Raw genomic sequence first — 20,955 nt, forward strand, 5'->3', positions numbered from 1 at the left:
TACTGTCAATCTAATACCCTTGATAGGAAGTATTTCTTCTTAATGGTTCCTTTCCATGAAGATAGCTGAATAAGTTGTTTAAAAGACAACCAGTTATCCTGTATTACACCTTTTTGTAGTGCAATTCCATTAGTATAGTTCATATAATTCAAGTTATTTAAAATATTTCAATTCTGCTTTGGGTGCTTTCTGGTAGAAAATTAAGGTAGATTTTTTTTGTAATGTCTAACATTCTGCTTTTTGCCTGTGAGTTAATTATAGACCCTTCGTTTATATGCAATTATATGTATGTAGATTTAAAGGGTGTATATCTTGGATTTTTTTGAAATCTTTTATTGTTGCTCGGGTTCAATATTTCATTACGAAAGGACTTATTTCCTGCTTCCAGGGAATACTTAGTTGGATTATCATTCTGAGTACTGTATTTGCAACTAAACATCACTTCTAAATGATTCTTATTGTTTAGAGATGTTGATATTCTGGCCCAATGCTAGGGCTTTATTTGTTTTTCCTGCAGTTGGCAGTGTGCTAATTCTCTTGAGTAGCATAAGAATGTAGTTAATTATTAGAAAAGTGAATATGCTCGTTGATGGATATCTCCATTTCTCTTTAGCCCATTTATTAGTGGACCAAATATGCTTAAATCTGATAGAAATGCTTTTGCCAAGGTTCTGACTAAGGAGCCCAAGCAAATCAGAACTCTGAGACTCAGATCTCTCTCAAATAACTTTATTGGGCACATCATATTGGCACCATTAAGTGTAAAACCAACTGTGACTATTTCCTGCAGTTTCAATATAGTTATAATAGTAAATGAACCCCTCTCCAAGTGTCACAGGTCACATTGTCCAATTAGGTTCATTGATGGGCTCCCTAGGCACTCCTCTTCATTCTCATCTGACACCTGTGGAGATGACCTTGGGTCCCATGAGAAACAGTGGTGTTGTGTCTGGCAGTGCATTATCATTAATTGTTTCTTCATAGGATAGGAAATGTACAGTATCTCTGCTCTTTGGAAGAGTGCTATGGAAAACATTCCCTGTGAGGTTGCTTTTGCTTCCTACTCCCTCAGTAATGTAGAATATCTCTCAAGTCCCCTTTCTTTTGTAAGGTTTTGCTATATTGTATACTGTTAGCATTATTAGATTGTTATCCCAAAGGTGCTTTTTCAAGAGGCAATTGGACTTTGTTTTTCTTTTAAGACATTTTGCTTCTCATCCAAGAAGCTTCTTCAGCTCTAAGAGCTGAATGACCTGGATGACTGAAAATCTCCATACTCCATACTCCATACTCATAATTAGATTATTAGCTTTAATCTAAGTTTTTGATTTTTTAAAATCTTTTTAAATTTTGTTTGCTGCATTCATTGCTCAGCAAAGAAACAGGCTAAAATCAAATCAATCAATTAATAAAAACAATTGTTCTTATATTATAAAAATAGTGCACGGTAAATGCTAATTAAAAATTATCTGGCTGATGCATTTCCTTTTAAAAGACCATCAGTGTGATGTTTGTTGGCTTCTTTTTCTAATTGGTATAGTTTATTCATTCCTTAGGCAGACTAATATACATCTGGGACCACCATGCTCAAGGGATATCAAGAGAAAACGCAAACCAGTCATGGCAACAGCCTCACTTTCCAGCCCCAACTCAGGTAAAACTTTCTTCAGTGGTAGTGATATGGACTGTGGCAGTTTTGGAGGGAAAATTATTTGAAATTCATGAGAAGATCCACAGTTTAAGAGATCTGCCTTTTCAACTGTTTTTGACCATATTAAAAGGCAGGCATCCTATGGCAATATTATATCAATTTTTCATTTGTTATATACAAATGCCAAATTTAATATTGGAAACTGCCCTTTTGATAGTAACTGTTGGTTTGCAAATGTTTGAAAAGTGCCTGATGAAAACGCAGATGTCAGCAGTAATTGGAGCCTTCCCAGCACATTGTGTTTTGTAGCTCACAGAAGCAAATTATTTTGTATGGTAAAAGATGTGTATGTTGTATCTATGCAAACTTGACTCGTTTTACATAATTCAGCTGCACTGCACAATGTGGTGTTGCTTCCCACAAAATTTGTTTTCCTTTAAGATTAACCTGTCCAGCCACCAGTTATGGTTCCTTAGAAAGATTTTGATTTAGAAAAGTAGGATATTTATGGCTTTTTAATGTCAGTATCTGGGCACTTTGAAGAACATCATACTTACTAGGAAAAATTATATTGTGTTTTAAAGTACAGTGCTAGTTCTTGCTACAGGAAGCATGATGAGATCCCAAGGTAATCTAGACAAGTCTTTCCCAATCTGTTTCCCAATATTTTAGACTCCTGTCATTTATTTTGCATGGTGCCTATTTTTTTTTTTTAAAAAGGACCCAATTTAATAAAATCATTTTATATTATGAAATATATTACTATCAATGAGCAAATATTAACATACTGGTATATGAAAAATGCTGCCAAAGTTCCTTTGTGTGACAGTACCAAGGAGTTTGTATTGTGAGCCATAGAATTTAATGCCCTTACTGTGTTTAGGAGAAGCTTAGATTTAAAATAGTTAGGGGTACCCTAAATATACTGTGCGGTGCCATCCCTATGACTTGGATGGGTCAGAAAAAAATTAATAAATAATCATATCATGCAGAGATCTGTTCCCAGTGAAGATATATTTTTTCAGAATTTGTTTAATATAGGGGTACTTAAACTTTTGCCTGGATTTCCTGCTCACATAATATACCATTTATGGCAAGAAATCTCTGCCAGTTTTACACATTGTACACAGTTGCTGTATGTGGTCAATTTTACTTTGGTTAACTATGTTGTACAATGCCAGCCATTGTGATTTATCAATCATGGACTCTGCTAATAGCATGATGTGGTTTCAGATGACATCAGAACATAAGCAGAGCAGCCCACAGAAAATTCCAAAAAAGTCTCAAAATGCAATCATGTGATTGCAGGATGCTGCAGTAAGTCATAAATGCAAGGTGATTGCCAAGTACCCGAAGTATAATCATACGACTATGAGTAGTATGACAGTTATAACTTTTGGATGGGCTCTTTTCCCTGAGGCTGTCATAATTTGAATGTCATTAAGTGTTTTATCATAAGTTGAGGACTATTAGTATACAAGTGTTGAATTGGACAAAGAGCTGAGAAAAAAACCAACTGGCCTAAAGTTGCTCAGTGAGTTTACATGGCTGAGGAAAGACTTAAATGTGTATCCATTTTGCATCCAATTTTATCATTCTGCTGGTGAAATTCAAACCACCCTCAAAACAGCTGAGGAATGGAGAAGGGGAGAGAGTCTGAAGGAATCCAAGAGAAGTACAAATGCCTAACATTTAATGTAAATGGAAGATTTCTGTTTTTAGGGCAAAAAAATGATGACACACAGGCCATTATATTTTGATCATGCCAAACTACCTTTAAAGAGTACAGCTTATGTGAAAGGAAGACGTTATGGGGAGATGAACTAAAACCTTTCCTGCTGCAGTTTGTTTGATTCATATATTATTTAGATTTATATCACTCAATCACAATAACTCAGATGGCTTACAGTATCATGCATGACATAAAATCCAAATATCCTGTCACTCCCCTTAAAATCAGAACCTCATAAATCAGATCTACCACAATGAAAACCCTCCCCAATAAAAAAGCAACCTGTCACCATCACTAGTGCCCAAATTCTTGTCAAGACAGCCATCTTTGTATAACTTTCTAAAGCTACAGCAAGGAGCAGGCCACATAAGCCAAAAGTGGTAGCTGTAGCAATAGCGCTTAGACTTATATACTGTTCTATAGTGTTTTACAGCAGGGGTCGCCAACCTTTTCGACCTCAGGGACCACCAAACTCATACTTTTAAATCACGAGGACCACTAATACGATTTTTTTTTTAAAGATAATATATTTAATGTAAAAAATTATTTTTATATTAAATATAAATTTAATATTAAAAAATTAATTTATACACACACACACACACATATAATATAAAAATGCTTATTTAATTATAACAAAATTGTAAATGCTTAATCATAACTGTGGGACAAAGTGAAGGGAAAGGAGGGGTCTCTCTCATCCTTTGTGGGGGGAAGAGGGAGGATTTAAGAAGCCACATGGTGTCTGGAGGCTGGGAAGATCTGGACGGGGAGGAACCGGCTCCCCCTCAAACAGAAGAAAAGCAGAGCCATCTCATATCTCCCTCAAGCCAGAGGAAACCTCTGCCTCCTTTGCCAGGTGTGGCTGCCTGGAGTTGGGGGAGGGAAGGAGGGCCGGGCTGGAAGTTGCCTAATAACCAGGCAACACCCTCCCACTTTGGCCTTCATATAAGAAGAGGACTCCCTGAAGCTAAGCTCCAAGTTTCTCCCGCTGCTTCCAAGCAGAGAAGGATCCCTCCCTGTGTGGAGGCAAAAGGGTGGGGGAGGGGTGTCAAGCCCAGAAAAGCTTGAGCTCTCGCTTGCACAAACGGGCTGGTTATTAGGAGCCGTCTTCCCTCTTTTGGTCTGTGCATTTGTTCTCCCCCCTCCCCATGCCAAAGGAAAGCCAGTCGGGCTTCTTCCCTCCTATCCTTCTCCCTGCTCCCTTCCCACCACTCAATCCTACTTGGGGTCAGATGAGAGAGCACTGGAAACGTGTGTTCGTTCTTTGCGTTCCTCCAGGCCTGGTGTGCTGAGGGGGGAGAGCAACCCTGACGTCTCTGCTGCCCCCCCCAGAAAAGAAAGCGAGAAGAAACAGCTCTCGCTGGGGCGAAAGAGTGGAGATCGGAATGCACAGGCAACAGAAAGCAGCGCTTTTCAAAGGTGGCAGCTTCCGTCTTCTCTTGCCTGTGCCTTCTTGATTTGAGCTCTTTCGCCCCAGCAAGAGCTATGTTTCTGCTAGCTTTTCCTGTGCTTTTCCTGGGCAGCGATGGCTGGGGCCGTGAGGGGGGGGCCAGCAGAGCAGAGCACCAAGAGGGATAAGGAAACTGACACCGATGCATAGGCCTAGCCTGCGAGGGGGTAGGGGTGAGGGGAAAGGATCCTCTGAATTAGTGTCACCTCCTGCCTCTTTCCTCCGCACATCGAGGAGGTTGAGCGATGCCCTCAAGGGAAGATGTTGCAAGATGTCGACCTCCCCAGAAGCTTCTCTTCCTCCTCGACAGAAGCACTCACGCGCAAAACACTCACTGCCCCTCTGGCCCCCAACAAGCTGCCTCCTTCCTGCTGAGCGTGTGAGCGCTTCTGGTGAGGAGGAAGAGGGGGTCGAGACTCCCCCTCGCAACATCTCCACCTGAGGGCAGCTGCTTCCTGCGGCTCAGGAGGTCCGCGCTCTTCCTGCTGCTGCTCGGCCTCTTGGATGCGCTGAGGCAGGAGGCAGCAGCCACGAGACGGGAGACTGCTGGATTGCCCTGCCTGTCCGTCTCAGCATGCTACGGCCCACCAAAATTTTATCACGGCCCACCAGTGAGCCGTGGCCCACTGGTGGGCGACCGCTGTTTTACAGCCCTGAGCAGTTTACAAATGCCAGCATATTTCCCCCAATAATCTGGCTCTTTATTTTACCCACCTCAGAAGGATGGAAGGCTGAGTCAACCTTGAGCCAGTCAGGATTGAACTCCTGGTTGTGGGCAGATTTAGCTTGCAATATTGCATTCTAATCACTGCGCCAACATGGCTGTTTCAGTCATTGTACAGTGTTGTACAATTACAGTGTTGTACAAAGTCCATCTTTTGGTTCCTGCCAGTAGACACTTTTGGCTGATATAATCTGCAGCATGTCCAATCTGTTGGACCAGATTGGATGGATAGAAACTCTTGGAAAAGACAGTCCTTCAGGTAACCCAGTCCCAGGCCCTGTAGGGCTTTAAAAGTAGCAACCAGCACATTGAATTGCACCTGGAAACACATCAGCAGCCAGTGCAGGAATAGCGATCTTACATTTGCCGGGTATCCAGCATCATTTATTCAAACAGTATTAAATCCCAGCAAAGAGACCCGGTTAGAGATCACTGGAGTAGAGTGCAAGGAAAGAAAGAAAGACAAAGCAGAATTTATAAACTCTACCTGAAAAACTAACTTGGGGGTCTCTTTTGGTTCCTGATTTGGGGGGGCGGCATTTTCTATGGTCATAAGTGAATCTTTTTTTTCAAGTGTGACTGAATGCTTTGTTATTCCAAGAAAGCAAAATACATTTCTGTATTTTGTGTGATGAGCATCCCTAATTATTGGACAATCCTTCTTTCTCTTTTTCTCTCTCTCTCTTTCCCTCTCCCTCTCTCCCTCTCTCCCTCTCCCTCCCTCTCTCTGCAGCTTGTTTCAGTCACCATTCATTGCCTAGTTCCTCCGATTAGCTTATGAACGGCAACTTACTTTCACTGCGGATGCCGTTTTCTTTTGACAAATTCTTGTGGCTTCAGTAAAAGTTGGCCATGAATCAGAATTCAGACCCAGGTTTCAGTTCAGGGAGTCTGTAACACACGCAAGGATGTTCCTTCAGCAGCACGGATCTCCGTCTGAGCTGGATTGCTCTCAACTCACTTGTTGACCAGGTCCTGCTTCAGTGAACTCCTTTATGCAACCTGAGTGCCCCACCGAGGTGAAGGACACAGCCTGAGCTGGCTCCATCAGTCAGCAGAACAAATGGGCTTGCTCTGCCTAACATCAGGCCATCTCGGATTCCACCTCTTTTATAGAGATGAGTGATGAAGAGAAGCTCGTTCCGCTTTGCTGCTGTATTAATACACATCAGGGGCCAGCTCCCGGCACTAAATCATGCTACTGCATACATCTGTTATCAGACTCCTCACCAACGTGATGAACAAGACTGCAGATAGAGGCTTCCTCGTGTCATTCTTTATAGGATTTTCCTAAAAGAATAAATAGCTCAAATCTCTGCCAACACTCTGCCCTGTCACTGTGATGAATTTAGCTTCTTTCTTAAACATGCAGCAACAAATCTTCCTCTGTCATAGACCCTTTCCTTCCTCCATTTATGAAAAGTTTTGCTGAATTTTGACTGAATTTAGATAGTAACAGTTAGTCTACCGAAGATGCTGCCCTCATTCTATGGTGGAAGGGAAAGCGTCAGTCTACAGTTCTTTCTCTTTTAAAATCTTAATTAAATGTAATGGTATACTATTGATATGGACCTGTCTGTTTTTTTTCCTTTTTTAATGTCTTGGATACAGGTAATCCTTGCTTTTAAAGATGGGTCGTTTTACAATCGCTTGAAGTTATAATGACCATGGAATGGATGCTTTATGGCCCATAAAGTATGCCTGGCTATCATAAATGGTCACATTGCTCCCCTAGTCACATGACTATATGTCGGGTGGGTTAGTTTTATGACTGGTTGCAGCATTCTGTGGTCACATGACTACAATTCATGATATTTTTTTTGCCAGTTTCTGCCGTATTTTGGTGGTTTCCTGGAAAAAAACCCCAAACCCATACAAATAAATGGCTATAGCCAGGGGGAAATAGAACGTTCCTCCATCACCAGATCTGCTGTTGATGTGTAATATAGGACTATCCATCTTTATTAACTCTTGAGATTATCTGAGAGGAACTCATGATTGCCCTGGAGGCCATGAACTCCCAGAGCCAGTTTCCAAAGTAGGAGGCTGAAGTCCCTGATCAGAAGATAGTGTTTCTCCACACCAGTCCAGAGACCAATTCCAGCAGTCCGTTGAGGAAGCCTGCTGGGCAGGAGGATGGCTGATATATCAGTAAGATTCCAAACTTCTCTGCATTCCAGCATAACAGATAGGCACTCCCACCTCAGTATCTTGAGAGCAGAGTCTTTGGCTACAGATAATCTAATAGGTATTCCCACCTCCATCCCTGGCTTTCTTCAAATTATGATAAAGGGATTGTTACACAGCTGAACAGATTTTAGACAAGGTGACACTGTTGCCTTCTTCTGACCAGGTTTCAGAAATGTGTGCCCCCAAAGTCTGCTATCTCATTCACCATCAATTTGTGGTTGGCTTTATTGCAAACAAACCTACCTTTAACCTTTAGCATATTGAGACCAAGATTCCCAGCAATCCAGCTTTCTAGCCTTTGAAGATGGAGCCATCAGACTATAAAGATCTAGCCAGAAGAGATAGGCTAAGCCCTTCGTAGCTTAGGACTGGTTTACTTATGGAACTGTCCCTCCCCAGTTTATGCTTGCCCTACCTGATCAGCAAGAAGAACATGCTCCTTCCACTGTACCCAGGAAATGTCAGCTGGTGGGGTCCAGAATGATAGTTTATCTAAACACTTCGCATATTAGACCTGGAATTGAGCTTGTATTTGTTCGTTGTTCAGTGATATAATTATGAAGACATTGAATTCATAAATGGTCCTTTATCTCTATCTGTATGATCTTGACCTATCTTTGACTTTTCTTCTCAATGGATTTTAAAAAATACATTTCCGGTTCTCGCTTTGATCCTTTTCCTGTGCTATGGATAGGCACTGAGCATGGCTTAGGCTGCCAATTTCTTCCATCTTGTCTCATTCTCTTGGTAGACAAATTGTTCCACACTGCCTAGAAGATATTTATGGTCTTTAGTCTGAATCCTATTACTGTTTGTAAAGTAGATTCAACAAGGTTATCCTGCATTTTTACACGCAGTAGATGTTTTTGAACTACCTTTGGAGCTGAGAAGACTATAGATAGTTCCTTACTGTTTTCATCATAGACTTTTAATTATTTTGGCGACAAAATCCAGTTTTTCCAACCGGGCATAAAACAAGCACAACCCTGGATGTATTAATACATAAAGCAGAAAGAACAGATAGAGAAGTGTGCTTCCCTGCCACAATGTGTAATAACAGGAGGACTTGCTGTAACTACCGGAGCTGTCCAATGTGAATTCAGAAGTGCTTTTCAAAAGCTCTAGAGCAGGGGTGTCAAACTCAAGGCCCGTGGGCCAGATCTGGCCCTCAGGGTACTTAGATCTGGCCTGCGGGGCCGCCCTGGAAACAGTGAAGGACAAGTCTATGGTGTTTCTGCCAGCGAAAACAGGCTCCCAAGCTCCGTTTTCAGCTGCCACAGACTCTTGCAACCCTCTGTCAATGAAAACGGCATGCAGCTCTCCCACCCACAGCCCTCGCTGAGTTCAGTTTTCATTGGCAGAGGGTTGCAAGGAGGCGGTGGCAGCCAAAAACAGATCTCAGGAGCCCATTTTCTCTGGCAGAGCACTTGGCCACCACAGGCGCCCCCGACATGAGTGACATTGAGCTGTCAATGCCCCCCTGCCCCCTTTCCCCCCCCGAGGTCAAACACAACCCTGATGTGGCCCTTAATGAAATCGACGGCAGTGTTTCTTAACTCTGCAAGTTTAAGATGTGTGTATTCTTCTGCCAGCATTCAACTCCCAGTATTCTTCTGCCAGCATGCAGAAATCGAGAAACACTATTTAGAGCAGGGGTGTCCAACCTTGGCAACTTTAAGACTTGTGGACTTCAACTCCCAGAATTCCTCAGCTGAGGAATTCTGGGAGTTGAAGTCCACAAGTCTTAAAGTTGCCAAGGTTGGACACCCCTGATTTAGAGTGAGTTAATTCATAGGAGCTGTGAATGATTTGATTTTTTTCTTCTTGCATTTTGCAGTCTGGCAAAACAATGTTTTACTGATGTTTGTGTAGTGACTGACTGGACAGAATATATTGATCAGAGAACAAATTAATATCAGTGAACTGCGGCTTGCAAGTTTACATTTTTTTTAAAAAAAATCAAGCAGGCAATAAAATATTGTTGTAGAAACCTAAACTATTTTAGTAGTTTGCCTCCACCCTCACCCCAGACTGGTTGAAAATAAATTAATGGTTGAAAGGAAATTAATTAGTAATAACAGGAATGAATAAATGGTGGGGTTTGGCACATAAATCTTGATATTAAAAATGATAGCTTTTGTTATCTGTTTGGCATTACTTTTCACTGTATTTTCTTCACTCTTTCTTTATTGTTGTGTTCTAGCAGCTTTATCTATCCACATAGATGCATCAAACCCCGATCCACCTGTGACCCACCAGAACTGACTCTGGAACCAGAATCGATCCACCATCAGAAAGAATCACCATGACTACTTCCAACAGTTTTTTTAAAATGCCATATGAGACGGTACTAAAAGCAGGCAATTCTTCTATTGGCAACTAGTTCTGTTTTTTAATCTGTTGGACACCAGAGGATATCACAATTTTTATCAGTTGCCTTGACTGGCACTAAATGTCTCTCAGTATTATTATGTGATATGTCAATGTTATTTGATTACTCAATATATCCTGCAAATCATGTTTATATAAAAATGCAGATGTAATCAGTGTTGAGATTTCTATACTAGTAATGTTTCTATTGGTGTGCAAAATAGTTATTATGCACCCTTGCTTCTTTGTTCTCAAAGCAAACAAATATTGTGGATATGTGCAAAATGTTATTGTTTATTGAAAATGCTTACTTTTGTTACTGACCTCTTCATATTGTATCCATTGTACTAGAATTTCTGTATTAAACAGGGAAACGTTCTACTTGCTGTATTTGAAGAAGCAGACTCTGTCACTCCAGCATGGATTATTTGAACAGAGTGAATACGGTAGATGTTTGGTATGAATTGGGTAATCTGAGGGCTACAGAGGGATCATCTTCCCAACAGTTACTTGTTAGAAAAAAAAATCAAGCACAATACAGGAAATCCTCCAGTTACATCCCTTCATTCAGTGATCGTTCAGAGTTTGGGCGGCACTGAAAAAATGAAAATGCAACTGGTCCTCAAGATGTTTTGGCCTTGTCACACAATTGCGATCTGATCTTCTGGGTGTCTGACTCCTGATACAACATCACCGGGAACCATATTATGGATTTGCTATTTGCAACCTTTCCTGTTCACTTCGTAGGGAAGCCAGCAGGGAAGGTTGCCAATTGCTCCAGTAAGTTCCTACTCTTTCACCATCCTGCAGCACCCCCTTCCCAGTCCCAATTGCCATCATAACCCAAAGACTACCTGTGTGCTAGTTAAATCCCTTTTAAGTTGTTCTTTATGTAGAATGATCCTTTCTGATTTTTTCCTTCCAGAATCACTGGAATGTCCTAAACTTGATTTAAATGAGACGCATTTCCCCTTTGAGCTCACTTTTCTATTTTCCCTGTGAACAAACAACAGAATGATAATTTCTGGACTGAATTGTTGTTTCAAGAAACTTTGAAATACATAGTATTTTGAAGTGATGGATAATGAAAATGGGCGACCAGCAGGATATACTCTGTATATTATCTTAATAGACGTCTGCTGTATTACCCTGATGTATGTGGCTGTATTACAGCCTTTTAGACAAAGTAGTTTGGAGCCATCAACTTCTGAAAGCCCATGCACACAACTGGTTTTAAATAAAAAGTAGCTAGGTTGCATTTGGGTCATTGTGGAACATAGTAGCTACATTTGTCCTAAATCCCACTGCCAAATAAAAAACTTCCATCTCTATTTCAGGCTTCTAGGGCCTTTTCACAGGGGCTGAGCCATTGCTTCAGCGGTCTTCCTTTCCCGCTTGATTTCTACCCCTCTGGCTCCTTCATGGTCCTCACTTAGAGTTTATCTCAACGACCATGGCTTTTCATCTTTTACAATCTCTGTCCAGCATAGAACATAAACAACAGCTCAACTATCACTCTTCTTGACATACTCCTAAGCACAGCTGCATAAATATTGCTTAGTTTCCTGGACACAGATAAAAAACTCACATCAACAAAGCAAAACCACCCTGAATTGAGATTTCCACCTTTTAAAAATATTCCATATTTTTGCTGTTTTGTTGTAGAGCTCAGAAGGATGTTCATTTAAACTGACTATCTGTTGGTACAAGTAATAGCACAGATATAAAAGTTTAAAAGGAATGGCTTTCCCTTATTCTGAAGTAGCATGCAATACAATTGCAATATTTTCCAGATGAGCTTAATATGGGAGAAGCTTTTACATTTTATCTGTTGTGAATCACTTATGTATGTGTGTGTATATACAGTTATATTTGTGAATGGTATTTTTTTTGAAGCACTGCTTACTGGTTTATATTTTTTATTTTGTATGTTTTCCCCTGTTACTCCTATCGTGGTAAAGAGTCATATGTGAACAGGACTGCAAAATAGTCCACATTTCAGGTATCAGCATTCATATTTAGGAGCCTGACAACTAGATGTCCATATAATCAGTCCAGCACGCTTTTCTACCCTATATTATATGCCTTTTGGTGCTTTCTTAAATCATCTGCCCTTCTCTGTTAGAAATCTGCTGGATTTAATGTTGACAAGTTGAAAATGATTGAGTGTTGAATAGGATACCACAGTAATACATTTGATTTGTACCCAATATATTAGGGTACAAAAATCAGGGTGAATGGGGCTGCAGACTTGGGTGGATCTTGAAATGCAAGTAGGCAACAATTCTCCCTTGTGATATTTGGTGTATTCAGCTAGCAGTTGAAATGATGCTTAGGAACAGAGAAAGGTTTGGTATGTTTCATATGCTTTTATAATGTGTTATGTCAATTGATAATATTAAAGAATTACATACAGAAATAAGAAATACACTAATTCTATATAGATATTTGAATGCAAACAGGCACTGGTTTTGTTGATAGAGTTTGCAAGATGTGGTGATATGGGTTTATCCGGTAACATACTGCAAGTTCATGCATGCCTTACTAAAATAGTGATGCTGTCCCTGTGTCCAAGCCATTAATGCTAACCATGTTTCCCAGGCACAGATTCAGATCTTCATTAGTAGACTCCTTATATTCTCTTAATACACTCTGAAATTTATTGTCAAGAAAAGCCCCTTTTAATCATATATAAAGGATGCACAAGTCAATTTATTTGAATGCTTTGTGAAGATTGAGCGGCCTTGGGGAAATCACTATCATAACTGTTGTTTCCAGATTAATCATTTTATTGTCTCCTGTATAAATTCTCATAGAACTGAATGGAAGCTCCACTATGCCTCAGATCCTATGCTGCATAATATATACTACACATTTAGACACGTCTTGTAAAACTCTCCCTAATTTTTCTGTGTTCTCAGATTTAGAGTTGACATTTCTTGAATAAGGTTAGATTGGGATTTATAATATATATACTTCAATACAGTTTGATACAAGGGCATTGTTTGCTGTTTCATTAGTTTCTTATCATGATTGCTCTGTTCTTTTAAAATAACAACTTTGTTCTGCATGTTAGTTGTAAAAAAATGACAAAACATTTGGAGCTGACAGAGTCAAAGGAAATAGAAACAAGCCTAAATCTATTGATTTGTTTCTTTATTATCCTTTGATTAACTTTACTTAACAATTTAATGAAAGTATTATTTCCACTCATCTTTGGAAAAATGGTTTTCCATAAGAATATTTGATATTTACACTCATAGCTGCTACTATATTTGTAGTCAGATAATTATTTAGTTAGCACTATATTAATAGGGCCCTATGAATTTCATGCAGAATATATTTGAAATCTTGGATAAGAAATATACTTACATCTTTTTAACAAGAAAAAGTTACAACTCTGTTACTAGAATAAAAACAAACTGTCAGGTTTACTTCTGATTACAGTATTACGGAGTTCTTTATAATACATAAAGTGATATGTGGTACAACAAAGAGAAAGCAGTGGCGGCTGGATTACCTGTTATCATAAGAGTGCAGAACTCCTAGGACCTTGACGCTTGCATATTTTAAATGTTCTGTATTAAGCTGTGGCTGCATTCTGATATCATATTTACTGATCTTTCAAGTTAGAGTTTCTGTATCTATTTCAGTGCTTTTTATTTTAATTTTATAAAATTATTGTGATCCAAAAATTGTATCATCTGTAGAGCATTGCTGCTTATTAGGTTGTTGGGAGTTGGGTGGCTTATACATTTAATTTAATAATAATAACAATAAATAATACACTTCAGTGATGGAATAAATGAGTTTTAAAAACTAGACCTTGTGCCAAATCTAATTATTAGTAATTACAGTATCGGAGAACTCCCATTAAAAGATGTGTGCAACAACTTAATTAAGGCCTGGTTGCAGATAATGAATGGGGGAATCTCTCCAGCATCTTCTTGTGCAAGGCTGATACTGTACACAGATGTCTCTTTCTAGATTAAGTTACTGGAATTTTAACACATCTGATATATTTCATGATGGAGCTTTACAAAATGACACCTGGTGTGGAAGCCATAACACAAAGTCATCCCCCCAAAACAGTGAAATATATAAAAGAAAGTAGCTTCTTAACATAATACATGATTTATGGGATTTGCTGCCAGATGATATGGTGATACAGTGTTGATCATTAACTTAGATGGCTTCAATCTGTTACTGGGTACTATTTGTAGTACCCAAATTTGCTCAACAAAGTCTTCAGCTTTAGCAAGATGCACTGAATATTTCTGACTGCAGAGCAAATGTAAGAGAAAGCGATTTTGTTTATCAGACACCCAACTGGCTATTGTGGAGAATGGACAAATCATTAGATCCAGCAGGACTTTTGTTTGTCACTCCCTGTACACAGAAGAAAATGTGAGAGAAATTCTGAAAATCATATGAGTCCTCAGTAGACAGACAGAAAATTCACATACTATAAAAACTGCTCATAACTGCATGTAGTGACTGATCTGAAAATACTGTGTATACTTGCTAAGACTGTTAAGTATGTACTTGCTAAGGCTTTGGCTTTCACTGTATGGCCTATTTAAGTTGCCCTAATTATATCCTGATGGCACATAAACAAGCCCACATGGAAAATCAACACCTATGAAATAGCCTGTTCCCTGGGCAGAACCATGTGGGCATGATTTAAAGTGACTCACCTTGAAAAGAAATAGCTCAGAATCTGTTTCTAGTGTTTTCTACCCCCGAAGGATGCAGCTTGGTATTGCAGATGCACACAGATTATTTCCAATTGGAACGACAGACCCCCCCCCCCCCTTTTTTTTTTTCCTGGAGAAATGTTCAGAAATTTGCAATGCAGGCTGTTGATGCTGAAACCCTTGTTGCCTCTGTATATGAATTAGGGTCTAGCCTCTGCAGAACATCTCTGGGGTGTTCAGAGCATTAGGATTAGATGCACTGAATGTTTCTGCTGATTATCGTAATAATCTCCATACAAATCTCGGTTGAGGCTTCTTGCTTTTGTTCCATCCTCTGCATGAATAATGCTGTCAAACGTTTTGTAAATAGCAGCCTGCCCAGGAGAGACATTCAATGAGTAATATTATTGGATAGAGAAGTATATAGAAGACAGAGGGGGCCCTTTCTTGATACATTGTTTTTTTTAAGAAGTTGATCGGTTTAATTTGCTGCCCATCTGATTTTTCTGTCTACCTCTCATGGCAGAATACTGTGTTTCTCCAAAAATATGACCTACCCCCCAAAATAAACCCTAACCTGTTTTACATGTGTGCCTAATATAAGCCCTACCACAAAAATAAACCCTAGTGAAGGGGGTTGAGCATAGGCAGCAGTGAGCGTGTGCGGGCCGATGGTGTATGGCAGTAGCTGCAGCCCACACAGGACAGGTGAGTTGAGTACCTGTGCAAGCAATAGGCGCAAGCGGAGGTGGGAGGCAAGTGATCCGGACACACTGTGTGGGATGTGGGAAAGCTGAGTGGTGGTGGGCTGGAGTGGCAAGCGACTGGGAGGCTCATCTTCATGTCTCTTGGCTTTCCTGCAGCCTGCGTGGCATGTCGGGATTGCCTACCTTCCATTCTGAGCCTTCTGCTCTGCGCAGCCCCAGAGTGCACCGACCAAGGGACTGGCGGGCTGCAGCTGCTGATGGATACTATTGGTCCACACATCCTTGTGCATGGGGTGCACTTATTTTGGAGCCCAAAAGAAAATAAGACAGGGTCTTATTTTGGGAGAAACACGGTATTAATGATACTTCCATCTATTTTGCTTAGGCAAATGGATTCATGGTGCCACAATACCTTTTCTCATGGGAACATTAGTCTGCAGGTACTATGGTCAAGCTTTGTGATTTTTACATGATTTATTTCAATGTTTTATTGGTTAATGTTTACAGATAGTCCTTGATTTACAACCACAATTGAACCCAAAATTCATCTTGCTAGGTGAGGCATTTGTTAAGTGAATTTTGCCTCATTTTACAGCTTTTCTTGCCACAGTTGTTATTTGTATCACTGCAGTTCTTAAATTAGTAACACCATTGTTAGGTGAGTCTAGCTTCCCCGTTGACAAAAGGTGATCACATGACTCTGGGACGTTCAACTGTCATAAATATGAGTCAGTTGCCAAGCATCTGAATTTTGATCACATGACCATGGAGATGTTTCAACAGTTCTAAGTGTGAAAACAGACCTAACTCACTTTTTTCACTCCCGTTGTAACTTTGAATGGTCACTAAGTAAGCCGAGGACTACCTGTACTTTGTAATTATCCAATTATTTTTGAAATCCTGCCGGGGTTGGTGATACGTAATGCTATGCATCAGGTTAGTTGTTATGTGAGGTTGAGAGACAAAGGGATTAAACCCTGAAATGAAGGTTTATGCCAGTGGAGGCTAACCTTTTTGGGCTCCTGTGCCAAAAATTGTGTGCGTGCTTGCCCCATGCGCATGCGCGCGCAATCCTCCTGCCCCCTTTACCTGCACTGAGCCTCCCAGCTGATTTTCAGCTGGTTGGAGGCCTTTTTTGGCCTCCCAGTCTTGAGGAAAGCCTCTGCAACCTGAAAAATAGGCGCGTTTTGTCACTTCCGGTAGTTCCGGAAATACAGGAAGTGATGAAACGGGCCTACTTTTCAGGCTGCAGGGGCTTTCCTCAGGCCTGGGAGGCCAAAAAAGGCCTCAAACCAGCCAAAATCAGGTGTGAGGCATACACATGCACAATGAGGTAAGTTTGCCTGCGTCTTGCGTGCCAGCACAAGTGGCTCTGCGTGCCACCTGTGGTAGGCATGCCATAGATTTGCCATCATGGGTCTATGCACAAAAGGAAGTGTTCTTTCCTTCAAACTAGAAAATAGAGAGCCTACTTTGTCTTTCAAATCTCTTTATCTCATATTCCTATATTTTCATATAGAAAACTAGCATCCTGGTGGTAGGAGACTAAGCCTACTGGTATGTTAATTGTCAGCATAGAGGATTTTTTTTCCTTTGAGCAAAATTAATTATTTAAGTTCCTTTTTAAGTCTGTCTGAACCCTAGAGATAGCTTAGAACCATGATGAGAACTAAGAATCCATGGAACTATTCATGAGTAATCTTTATGGAAGCTTGGTAACCCAGAGTAGGGACTTCGTGGATTTAAATAAGTTGAGATTCTGGCCCAAATTATTAATAAAATAGGTACTTCAATAGGAGTTTGACCATTCACTGTAATCTCTGCAAAAGTCCTACTTATGTTCTACATAGAAACTACTTGCATGTATATTTTGTTTTCAGCAGGTCCTGAATTCTTGAGGCCTTTACAAGCTTTGTTTAGGACAAGTACTGTAAAAATATGCTGTTTTAGTTTGGGAATTTTATTTTAGAAAATACTTTTTTTAAAGTAATAATGTGCTTGTGTTGAATAAAAGTTTCCTCCTGACCGTGGTATGGATTTATTTCATTCATTACTACTCTTAACGTTTCAGCTTCCCCTACCAATTGCAATATTAAATTTGATCAGGGTGAAATACATTTTATTAAAAGAGACATTTCAGACATAGATCTCTTAGAAGCAGAATTGGTTCAAAAATTTTGATGTACAGTTACCATTTGTATAAAGTTAGAGTTTAGTACTTTATGTATCAGGCAACCTGAAGCTAGTTCAACAGACTAATTAAAACTATTGTCTTAAGGTTATATACAAAGCAGTTCATATGTGTGGTCTCATTCAATCCTTCAGAGTTTGATGCTGAATTCACCTGAACAGGGGTCAAGAGGAGGAGTATACATTGAATAGTTTGGAGTTGGCTTCGCTTACAGGAGTGTGAACATTCTTAATCTCTACTTAATTATCTTGAATGCTTTTTCCAACATTCCTGGTCCTAGACATAACTTTTTAATGTGAAGCAATCATTTATGTTTTGGTATAAGGGTACATGATTGGTCTGTCAAGAAGTGAAATTAGCAGGTTTCTGGAGAAAAAATGAACTATGCTTATATTAGTCCTCAAGTATTCAAATAGCCACCAAGAGTCTATTTGGATTGCAGCAGCATATACATGCAATAAACCAATATTTAGCAACTTTAGATTTAAGAAACACAAGGCTCAAAATACTTTTGATTCCTCAACAATCAACCAAGATAAAACAATCCTTCCTGTGTAAATTTACAATTCAGACATGCTCCCTCTTGTTGATGTTTCCTGAATTGCTGTATAGCAGTTTCCTACAGTGCATTAATTAGGAAGACAACCCATTAAAATATGTTGCAATGCAGCTACATAATCGGGATATTAATTTGGTTAGCAAATTGCAAAACTTTGGCTTAAAGTGTACGTTGGGGAAAGGAAGAAACTGTAGGTAGTGGCTCGTGTGAATTGAGTTTCTGATTGCACTTTAAAAATTCAGTGCACGCTTGTGTTTCCTAGACTGGTGTATGTTAATCATTTGACAGCCTTCTCATGTATGATAGGCATAAAAAGACAGGAAGGTTCGTATAGGTTCTGCTCCATAGTAATACTCTACTACAGATAATTAATTATTGTTAATTTATTCCTCTTGAGATTATTTTGATTCATGTGTGGTAATATAACAATAAAAATATGCAAATGAGATATATATCCTTATGGTTTGATAAAACTTCATGTCATGTTTACTCATTAAATGGATGCCTGGAGATGATAATGAAAACAATAAAAATATACAAATTAAATACATAGCAATGGTACCACAGATACGCAAATAAAGGGAAATAGAGGCCATTTAGTTAATATCCACCTCATTAGCTGTCATCTCTTCAAGGTAGGCCAGGCCAGGTTAGGAAATGGATCACACCACAAAATATTACAAGTCTATTGATATAGTTTATAGTAAGCATCTTGAAAGCCTGACAGTGTTTCCACTTGTCTTCTCATACCAAAAAGACTCAAGATGGGACAATGTTTAGTTTCTTTCTTGCATTTTCTTGTTTTTGTGGACTAAGTTCCGGTTTTACAGTTGACACTGCATATTTTCTTCCAAGTCACCTGTATTCTGTAATAACAAACCAATGTATGGTCTTAAAAACATATATAATACTGTATTAATAGGCTTACAAAGATTCAAGAGGGAGACATGGCAGCGTGTTTGAATCCAGGTGTAGGACTCTCTTAAGGCTTTGTACTCATTACCTTCATTAATGAAACATCTGCAAGAAAACAAGCAAGCTCAGAGAGCACGAAGAACCCCTCATTTCAACCCTGAGCTACAAATATTCTCTTTTAGTATCATTGACTGGAAAACAGAAGTGCTTGCTTGTGACTTAGTAGTTCTGGCACAAAATGTTGTTGCTCCAGCTCTGTCCAGAGTGCTGAAACATTTCTCTTGTTTTCAGGGATCCTAGCTTTGATATCCATCTGCTTTTTTTTCTTCTTCATATTTTTCCTTCTGCATTTTCAGCTCCTTCTAACACAGCCCATGAGATGTGCTGTGTCTTATATTCTAGTAGCTAATGAGGCAGACGATAATGCAGTAAAATATTTCCATGGCTTGGACCATTGCTGTTTTTCAGCAGCCTTCCTTTCAAGATAGCATGAATATAAGTTCATTGTTTTGGTAAAGATTTTTCAGCCAACCCATTTACAAACGGCTACTAAAATATACAAAACATAGTAATTGAAATGGCTTGCAACTTTTAGGGTTATATTCAAAGTAGATAATTGTTGCCTTAAGCCTCTAATGGAAAAAATAGCAAAAGTTTTTTTTTCTTGCAGTTAGAAGGAGGGCTTATCCTGAGGAGAGATGATTTTGACAAAAGAAGAACCAAAAGCAAATGGATTTTCCTTCTTGGGTGCCAGATACTGCTCTTGTTATATTCCCTTTCCCCATTTTCCTATGATGGATTGGGGAAGCATTAACTTGGAATAATCAATGTAACTTCCTGGAGAGCCCTTTGAGTTAAAAGCTTGTCATGTTTCTTCATTTAGTGGAACAGACGGGGGCTTGGTATCAGGAGACCAGGTTTGATCCCCTTGCAGATGGATGTTCCAACTTAACAAAGTGCTTTCTGCAGGCTGATTGGTCACATTCTATCAGCACACCAATTTTTCTCTTTCAAGTTCTGGGATTCAGGGATAAAGCTGCTGAGAGGAATTAGTGCTGCTGTGAATGCTAAGATCCTAAAGCAGTTTCTTGAACCTGTGTCCTAGAAACATTTGAGTCAACAGCAGCACCATTTCAGTCTTCTTTCCAAGTAAAACAGATTTATTCACATGATGCCACCCTGGAAACACGAGGACCGGCCCAGGGTGCATCTGCCAGCGAAAACAGAGCTCGCGAGGGGCCATCTCTGCTGGCAGAAGTACTGCAGACCGGTCCTTCGCTGTTACAGGGCAGCCTCACAGGCCAGATCTAAGCACCCTGTGGGCTGGATCCGGCCTGCGAGACTTGAGTTTGACACCCCTGCTTTAGAGTATGAATAGGAATTTTGGAAACCAATAGGCACATATGATAGGCTAGTCAGAAAAATGTCTACTATGGGAGAATTACCTATTGAGAAAAGGTTCTGACCATTTACAAGTGAACATCTTGTCAAAGAGTCTCTCCCAAAGAAGTTGCAAAGAAAGCTGCGAGCAGAAAGAAGTGATTTGTGAGTTTTGTGAGTTTGACAGTTACTAGGAGTCAGGGACTATAGTACAAATCAAGAAGAATATATATCGTATTACAGCAAGGTTTCTCAACCAGAGCAGCTTTAAGGTGTGTGGTCTTCAAGTCACAAAATTTCTTAGCTAACATGCTGGCTGGAGAATTCTGGGAGTTAAAGTCTAGACACCTTAAAATTTACTGTGGTTGAAAAGCACTGCATTACAG

The 20,955-nt window shown here is 39.7% G+C and overlaps 1 protein-coding gene across 12 annotated transcripts in view; it reads left to right on the top strand.

Moving 5' to 3' along the window:
- GPATCH2L (G-patch domain containing 2 like) overlaps nucleotides 1-10,510 on the top strand; it is a 50,431-nt gene extending 39,921 nt beyond the window's left edge. For 5 of the 12 annotated variants that reach the window (XM_087951947.1, XM_026664382.2, XM_087951945.1 and 2 more), the window contains 2 exons: nucleotides 1,557-1,654; nucleotides 9,954-10,510. In XM_087951947.1, coding sequence (XP_087808073.1) covers nucleotides 1,557-1,654; nucleotides 9,954-10,015 — 160 coding nt within the window. In that variant the 3' untranslated portion in view covers nucleotides 10,016-10,510. Of the gene's footprint in view, nucleotides 1-1,556; nucleotides 1,655-6,293; nucleotides 7,126-9,953 lie in introns of those variants that run through there. The other 7 variants (XM_087951948.1, XM_026664383.2, XM_026664379.2 and 4 more) reach the window with 2 other exon arrangements.
- Nucleotides 10,511-20,955: the final 10,445 nt, after the last annotated feature.

Source organism: Notechis scutatus, chromosome 1 (assembly GCF_049901735.1).
Source record: "Notechis scutatus isolate UNSWTSFEM ecotype Mainland chromosome 1, rNotScu1.2, whole genome shotgun sequence".
In the NCBI taxonomy this organism is placed as follows: domain Eukaryota; kingdom Metazoa; phylum Chordata; class Lepidosauria; order Squamata; family Elapidae; genus Notechis; species Notechis scutatus.